Source organism: Plodia interpunctella, chromosome 18 (genome assembly GCF_027563975.2).
Source record: "Plodia interpunctella isolate USDA-ARS_2022_Savannah chromosome 18, ilPloInte3.2, whole genome shotgun sequence".
NCBI classification, from domain to species: Eukaryota; Metazoa; Arthropoda; class Insecta; order Lepidoptera; family Pyralidae; genus Plodia; species Plodia interpunctella.
Window position 1 is genome coordinate 5,882,943 of NC_071311.1, and position 8,832 is coordinate 5,891,774.

General features: G+C 36.4%; 1 protein-coding gene across 1 annotated transcript; it reads right to left on the reverse strand.

Moving 5' to 3' along the window:
* Positions 1-156: 156 nt before the first annotated feature.
* On the reverse strand, positions 157-8,528 carry Mad1 (Mitotic arrest-deficient 1). Its single transcript, XM_053758361.2, has 14 exons — positions 8,258-8,528; positions 7,990-8,162; positions 7,567-7,755; positions 7,116-7,274; positions 6,392-6,586; positions 5,904-6,086; positions 5,506-5,679; positions 5,029-5,171; positions 4,331-4,494; positions 3,770-3,909; positions 3,236-3,313; positions 2,887-2,990; positions 2,456-2,554; positions 157-1,943 (listed from the first exon to the last, which is right to left on the reverse strand). Exons 1-14 carry the CDS (start codon positions 8,397-8,399, stop codon positions 1,733-1,735), a joined length of 2,154 nt encoding a protein of 717 aa, XP_053614336.1. The 5' UTR covers positions 8,400-8,528; the 3' UTR covers positions 157-1,732.
* Positions 8,529-8,832: the final 304 nt, after the last annotated feature.

The window sequence follows — 8,832 nt, forward strand, 5'->3', positions numbered from 1 at the left end:
AAATCCTTATTCTGGCTTTACGCTATCTGATAGTAGTCTGCGCCACACGTTTCACTGGCGCACTCTAGCGGGGAAGAAACCAAAACTCCTTACTACCACTACCCCATTTATAAGTAATATCAGCAAAATAATGAAAAGTTGAACAAAACAATCACAGCAGACTTTAGCATTTTATTCTTTTTACAATTTTAGTCAGCGGATCATTGAATTCATGATACAAAATTCACATACAAATAATTAAATGGAAAAATGTCTGTCCCTATTATCGAATTACTTACTTATTTATAGTTTTCATGTTTACATAAAAAATACTGGTCATTACTGTAGGCATTGACGAAACATTTTTATATTTTTGGAATGTTTTAAAAACATCTCTCCTTATTTTATATCTATTAGGAAAAGTATAAAACGAATTCACTTTTATTTATACTATTTTATTCGTTCTTCATCTTATTATGTAGCTATAAATATTTAATTTTCAAAACAATTTTTACACATTCACATATATGTATTTGACAGAATAATTATTTTTGACTGATCCAATTAAATAGTAATGCATCACAAAATTTGTTCATATGTGAAACAAAATGATCTAACGTAAAATAAATTAAACTAATTTCGTACATAATAAGCATAATTACGTAGTACCACTAAGAATTTGCTTATAAAGATCAAATATTGGCTACATATAGCAACAATCTTAGATATCTTAATTTATATTTAGACTGGATATTTTTTAAATTTTCGTTCAGCAAGTTCCTACCTTAGAATTGAAAATATTTTGCATAATCCTTCGTGCGCAATATTATTCAAATTGATATAAGTCAACTTTTAAAAAATATTTTGCCTTTGACTTTGACCTTTAAAGAGACTTAACATCGCGCGCACCAGGTGCCCTCCTATCCTATTCATTCCATACAACTTGATGTGAGCACTTTTTTGACCTATTCCATAAACTATAGATGTTTTAGTAAACAAGGCAGATGTTACACGATTAATTTACGCACTGAAATAATTAAAACATTTCACATTCCAGAAGTCAAAACAAAACTTACTTCAATAATGTTTGCTACATGGAAACAAAATTTTGAGAAAAATTAAATTCATAAAACAAAAATACAAATTTGTTCAAATTATGTTATTTATCATTTAGCTTATTAAATAGAAAATTCAGAGTACAATTGATTTACACTAAGTTTACATTACTACATCACTAGTTATGGGCCTGGCAAAACGTTCACTGCCTGTCAAAATTCGTGCACCAACGCATCACGGTTTTTCAGTACTATCAGCGGTCTAGTGCGTTCATTGTATAATATAGTCGTTGACACATACGGCGAGGTGTCAAATTCAAATGACAGGGTGGCTCTGACAGTTGTTTGGACCACACTAGCGCAATGCGTGGTTCCGTTCTGCTTATCCTCTTGTGAGTGTCGTATGAGGCGGCTAAGGGACACAGCCTTGGCAATTCATAGGCAACCAAAGCATTCCTATAGAGGGTTGACATCACATAGACGAATTTGTAAAATCACAGCGGAATCTTTAAAAAAATGATTTATTTTTTAGCTGATACCGGGCTTAGCGGTATCACAACCTCGAATGTAACTGAGAACTAGTCACACTAGCGCAATCAGGTGGGGAAAAATCCAAAACGCCCTCACTCCGCGGACAGAACTTGCCATTTAAATTAGCATATAAGAACAACCTACTTTATATAACTCGTATAGAGCGATTACTGCACCTCTTGCTGCATAGTGGTCCTGTTGAAGAGCTCCATGGTGAGTGCGCTGAGGAACACGGGGATAGAGCGCTGCTGCAGCAGATGCAGCTGCACCAGGTCGCCGAGGCTGCCGGAGTACTCCGTGTGCACCATCTCGATGTCGTCGTCGCAGAGAGTGAACGACAGGTACTCCTCTGACGATTCTGCGTACATGTTCGATATTCTGGGAATTTTAAAGTAATATATTGAAATTGAGTATTTCAAAATTCCTCTGTAGCCTAATTGTTATCATGGAAGACTAGTACAATGGTCAGATCATAGTGCAAAATGATATTTTTCAGATTAATGGGTCTTGGATGTGTATAGCTATATGTGTCTATGTTATAAAATATAATCGTTGAGTTCATATCCCATAACATAAGTTACTTTGGCGCTAACTCATTTTGTATGATTTGTCCATATATCCTATGTTTGTATGTTTGTTACTCTTTCACGAAAAATCTACTGGACGGATTGTTATGAAATTTGGTACACGGGTAGAATATAACCTGGAATAAGAAAAGAATAACACATAGGGTACTTTTTATCACAAAATTCCCACGGGAGCGAAGCCCCAGGGCGCTAGTTTTACGTATATTAAAACTAAATAAGTAGTCAATGTCCACTTGTGGACTTCGTGAGGATATGACGTCAAATAAAAAATTATGACGGTTATAAAATGAAAATTTATCTTACCTATAGTTTTTGTGGCCAGTCCTATCAATTTTATAACCTAATAGCATGTATACTACGTTTCTGTATTCTTGTGCTGATGATGTGAACTCTTCTTTCATTCTGGAATAAAAAATAAAACCATTTAGTTAAATATGTTTCAGACTAAAAAATTAAAAAGTACGGCCGTAATTTCCCTCCCTCTCTCATTTGAACGGGTTCCCGGTTACTTCCTCATCATCAAAGTATCGGAACCCAGAAGTCCGGTTTCCTAGTTTTTCTTGATTTGATCTTTTTCTTGATTGTCGAATTCCAATGTCTCTAGATCGTTATGAAAAAAGCTTAAAACGAGCACTTCTATAACCGGCCAACTATGTAAAATTTATTATATTTCCGTAGTCAAGGGTAAAGTGTAAGTAAAACCGGGTACAAAGCTAGTAAAACAAGTCGGTCACCTCTTGAGCTTGATCCTACTGTTCTCTAATTGTTGCTTCACTTGCTGTATGTCCTCGTCGGCCTGCGACCCACCCGACCGCAGCAGCCCCTTCAGCCTTTTGATCTATAACGAACCATTTACCGATTACGTAATTTATGAATAAAAATACAGTCTGTCTATAAAAAGTAGAAAATAAATGACCCTCATTTATTTTATGTTTTCTTGACTGACAACACTGGGTGTTTACCGACCAAGCTTGACCATTCTCTTTGGTATTATAATAATAAAAAATGTAGTTCGGTAAAAATCCGTTTTCTACACTTTATAATCAGACAACAAATACTGAAAAGGGATAATTTTTTCCTTACCTCTTCTTGTGCATTTTCTAAGTCTAATTGGAACTGTTTTTGTGCAGCCGCAGCAGGGTTGTCCGTCAAATGGAGCACCTGAAATTAAAAGTTACATAATTAAACAGAAACCCTAAAGGCTAAACCTGGGTCTCGCTGAGATTAATCACGATAAACATAGGTGCAACCGTCGAAGACCGGCTACACTTAGGTCCAGCCGAAATGATAAAGGCTAAACCTAGGTCTAGCCGATCATAAGCACGCTACATCTCGGTGTAGCCAACTGAAACCGGCTGCACCCAGTACTAGCCGGTTAAACCTAAGTGTAGACGAACTTTCGAATATAAATGTCTTGATACCCTAAAATGGCTGTACCCTATTTTTCTATCTAAATGTTCTAGTGCAGAACATAGTTATGTCAGCTAACAGTTACGGTAAAAAAAATCTCACATAGAAAGTACGCAACGTTAATTTGCGTCGGCTTCTGGATATTCTATTTTTTTTTTTTACCGAGCGAAGCTGGGACGGGCCGCTAGTCATCAATATAATACATGCCTTGGTTTGTGTGTGTGAAGCGATCTTCTCAAAATGCGTTTGCAAGGAGTCCCGCTGCGCGCGCAGCTTGCTGACGTCACAGCGCAGCGACTCCGCTTCTTCGCGCCATTTCGTCACCTCCGAGCGAAGACTCTCCACCGCTACCCAGGCAACGAAAAAATAAATATACACATACAGCTTAGTCACAGAGTTACGCCTAGTATGACGAATTATTAAAATATTAGATCATCGACATCGTAAATCGGAAGTGTTTTAATCGAGGCGTGATTATGGATAGTTACGCCGAGGGAAAAATGACGATTTACAATCTAGATATATATTCTGGTTTCCACTTCCATTGGGAGGAAATTGACAACTATATTAATAGAGGGTTCTAGTTAATTAAGAGTAAGCTGCATAAAATAAGATTCAAATCATAATACCAAACTTTACTCTTGTAAAGTTTGATTACTCAAAAATCGAATTTTAGGCAAATTACATCAAAATGTAATGTCAAACATTAACAAAATGGGATTTGATAAGGAGCAAGAAAGAGAAGAAAATAGATGATAACACACTCACTCTTGGCATGACCCTGCGCGTCGTGCGAGGCCATCAGGTCGCGGTAGGACTGCAGCGACTTCTCCAGCTGCGCCACTCGCGCCGACAACAACGCAGCTCTATCGGTTCCGGCTTCCCCGGACATCGTCACCGTCAACTCTTTCTCGTAGCAGTCTAGCTGTTGTCTGGATTATACTTTGCTTTTTAAAAATAAGCTAAATTTTTCTTATGTTTGTGTATGATAACTCTGTAGTTATAGTAGTAGTAACTTTACCTACTGTTAAACTTAATGAAGACTATTCCATAATCCCGAAATTACTACGTAACGTACGTATACGGGAAAACACATAGATGTTTTTGTAAAATCCTGTGATGCATTGAATAATTCACTGTAATAATAATAATAAAAACCTAATAAAAAATACTGTAAATCTAAGTATAGTAAAGAAGAAACAACGGTGGTTAAATGGCTAAGACGTGTGTGGACCTAAAGGTCCATGTTTCGAATCGTACACGTGAGTTCGTATATAATCTGATTCATGTTTTATGTAGTTTTCATCGACGATCTCTTACTTCCGGCGAAGGAAACATGCGCTCTAGTTAATAATTTTTCAGCTTCATTAATATTGCCAAGAATGTCGTTAGAGTGTGTTTCATCACCACGAACCACGACCCTCGTCCAAGAAGAATACGACTATAAGGAAGAAAATACAAAATACCTATAACTATCTCTTTCCCTGGTAACAAGCAGTAGCCTCTTCTGCAACCTGTGTATATGTGTCTCCTGGTTCTTCTTCACAGTCATCAGATCTTCTAGCTTCGATGTGGCCCTGTCTCGCTCGAACTTCATCGTAGCTAATTCCTGCAATATTTTCTCACATTACATCTGAAATCATGGCATTACTATACATTATATTATAACAGTCAACCATTATTCATACAGAGAATGCTATGTTGGTGAATAAAAATAAAAATACAGGAAAAACTGTCCATACATAAAAACTTTAATAGCTATAAAACAAACTATAAAAGAACTCCACCCTCCTCGGGGGAGCTAAGCTGTCCAGTGAGATCGGTGTCGAAAGCGGCTGACACTCACTTCATTGATCCTCACGAGCTGGGACTGCGCCTCACAGCCGTCCTCGGTAGAGCTGAGCTGTCCAGTAAGAGCGGTGTCAAGTGCGGCTGACACTCACCTCATTGGTTCTCACGAGCTGGGACTGCGCCTGACAGCCGTCCTCGGTAGAGCTGAGCTGTCCAGTGAGAGCGGTGTCGAGAGCAGCTGACAGCGCTCTCGCGTTCTCCACTCCGTGTCCCCGCGCGGCAGACTTCCATTCTTCTAAGGACGCCTCTAAGGCTGCTATTTTCACCTGGATATATGTTATTTTTTGTCAAAATATAAATTTTTTAAAATTTATTTACTATATTATATAGAACTTTCAACACATCCAGATTTTTGCATCTGATGTGTCCTTATCAATGTTTTTACCCGAGCGAAGCCGGGACGAGCCGCTAGTATAATATAAAATTGGATGTGAAAAAGTACCCTTAAAGGTCAAATTATTTAAGATTTTCTACTAAAATATAAATTCACCTTGGCCTTATGCAGTTCTTGTTGCACAGGCTGCAAAGCCTCCACCCTGTTGGTGAGCACATGGACCTGTTCCTCCAGCAGCAACTTGTTGCACACTGCATCACGCAAACCTCTCTCGTTGGCACGTAGTCTGATCACTTCCTTTTCTAGTTCAGCCATATTGGACAACCGCTTTTGGGCTGTCTGTGGATCAAAATAAAATTTAATTGAATAATAGATGAACTGCTTATTACACCATTCATGAAGAAGTCATAAGTTTTAACAAGGTTTTCAAACATAAATGAATGAATTAGCTGTGCTGCAATGTGCATGTATAGGCAAAAAAAAAGATAGTTTTAGAAAAAAAGCCAATAATTTGTAGCCTTGAAAGTAGACAACATAGTAAAAAAAAGGTTCCTTCCTAAAGTCATCAGTCAGTAATCATCTTTGGGAATGCTACTATTGTGTATCAGCTGTCATGGTATTTTTTTAAAATAAATTTGTTATACCTTTGCCTGTTGCTGCCAGTCTTTATAAGAATCTCTTTCATACTCCAACTCCTTCAGCTTGCTCGTGACCTGCTGCAGTTCAAAGGTCTGCTTTTCAAGTTGTGTCCGTAGTGATGTGCACTGTTCAGCTCTGGTCGTCTGCTTGGCTACCTCCTTCTTTAGGATTTCCACTTCTGACTGGTAACTTTCTATTGCCTATTGGGTTTTATTAGTTAAAATCTCTGGTTGTTTTTTTTATTTTAAATACAAGTTTCTGGATGGACCTTCTCAGTCAAAATCTATGTTCCAACCCGTTGGTAGATTCACTCAAAATAAAATTGAAATTAAGGTAATAACAAAGCTTATTTCAATAACTGGTTCAAACACAAGATTTACAGTTATATTATTGTCTTAACCTTAAATAGTGGTGCATTTGTACATTGTGTAGTGAAGTAGTATGGTTTATATTAAATTCTTTATACAACTTAATACTTCTTCTACAGTTATTAAAGACAATTAATAAGGTTAAGTTTCAATTAAGATTTCATTTTTGAAGTCTCATTGTAGATGTTTGGGATGATGTGGCAAATTATCAAAAGTAATCTAATGTTTTAACTGGACCATACAGTCTGTCAAGCAAGTGAAAAAAAAGGATTTTAAATTAACATTTTTTTTTGCTATTGCAAAAATCTATTACAGTAGCAAGAAGTTGAATCTTAAATAATTATTTGTAATCTTATATTACCTGTTGCAATTCATTCATATCTTTCTTCATTTCAGATGCCTGTCCTTTACTTTGAACTTCTGCCTCTAACAACTGGTCTTTCAAGTCAGCTATTTGCTTTTGCAACTCTGCCTTCTCTTTGTCCCAATTTTCTTTGCTTTCCTGGTAATCTTTCTGCACCTAAAATAAATTTAATTTATCCATGTTATAAATAACTTTTTAGCAGTTAATACATGTTTCCCATATTTTATCTGACTCTGACAATAAAGGAAAGAAGTATCAGCAGGTCAGCAAAGAGATGAGCAAATGATATCATCAAAGTTGCAGACAGTACTAGCACAAAATAGAGAAGGACAAGTGGATAGAAAATGGGTGAGATGATAATTTGTCTGAGACACATTGCTATAAAAATATATTATTTTCTTATAAAATTGTAAATTCAAATAAAGTCAAGTCATTCAAATAATATTACCTGAACCAGTTCATCTTTAAGTTCCTGTTCCCGCCTACGTATAACCTGTAGTCTGTCTTCCATGTCTGAAAGTGCTCGCTCATCCCGCTTGTGTTGTTCCTCTAAAGAAGCTTTCTCTTCTTCAAATAAGATTTGCATTTCCTTACGTATGGTGTGCTGATGTGCCACCCTAGCTTCTAGTTTTGTAATCTATAATAGAATATTTTTATGTCATAAATATAATGTGTAAAAAGACTATATTTACATTGATATTATCTTCTACATTTCAATAAGATTTATTAATAACAAACATTACAAATGTGTGTGTCTTGTCAGTACCTTCTTGTGGTCTGGGGCTTAGATGTCTGAATGATTCAAGCAGTTGAAGGAATTAGTTTCAAAATGCGATTCTAAGTACTAAACACTAAAAGTACTATAAATTACCTGTGCTTTAGCAGCTATCAAATCTATCTTCATCCGTTTTGCTTCCCAAGGAGAAGGAGCAGTAGACACCGAATTAGACGTAGATTCACTGCGCAACCGTTTTTCTGGAGTCGCTCCATCTACAGCTCCAATGCTGGACTTTCTTTTGCCAAACGACAACATGTTCGATAGACCTGCACAAATTTCCAAATACATTTCGCTTAACATCTAACTAGGATAGACAATTATTCTAACTATTAGTCTTTATAACATTTTAGCTTTACTTTACCTTCTTTCAAGGATTGATTACTATCAGAAAAGTTTAATCTTGTAGACGCCGACAACTTGTCCTTAGGAGGATCGGTATTTATAACCCTCCTGAAAGGTTCTAAAACATCATTGAACAGAGACATGTCTCCTTCTTTTGCCATTTTACTCTTTAGAAATTCCTTTTCAATTTAATATATTCTCATCTCTCACAAAATAAATGCGAAAACACGCAAAATACACTAAAGACGCACGGACAAAGACGGGCAACGTCCGCCAAAAAAAATGTTAAAAGCCATTGTGATATGATTGGTGTATTTCTTGTTTGACTATCAATTTTGACCAATCACCCAAAAGGATATTTACTTCATTCGCCAAAATAAAATAAAAAAAAATAACTGAGCGATTGTGATTGGTGAATTGTAAATGACAACGACATAAGACTTCCGACAGTGACAGATTTATCTTAAAAAAAAAAGAAAATATTGTACACATCGAAATTCAAATTGATCCCTGTACAAGATAGAACGCTAACATAAAGCTAAAAGGTATGGTTGGTTCCCGCTCAGCATAATGTCACGGTTTTAGGTAACCACG

Bases quoted from the DNA above. Each gene is read 5' to 3' on its own strand.
- Mad1 (XM_053758361.2), bottom strand. From the start codon at position 8,399: ATGGCAAAAGAAGGAGACATGTCTCTGTTCAATGATGTTTTAGAACCT. The intron at 5,680-5,903 runs GTGAATTTATAT...ACATATATCCAG, and splicing joins AAGAACTGCATAAGGCCAAG to GTGAAAATAGCAGCCTTAGA. The intron at 2,991-3,235 runs GTAAGGAAAAAA...GGTTCGTTATAG, and splicing joins TAGAAAATGCACAAGAAGAG to ATCAAAAGGCTGAAGGGGCT.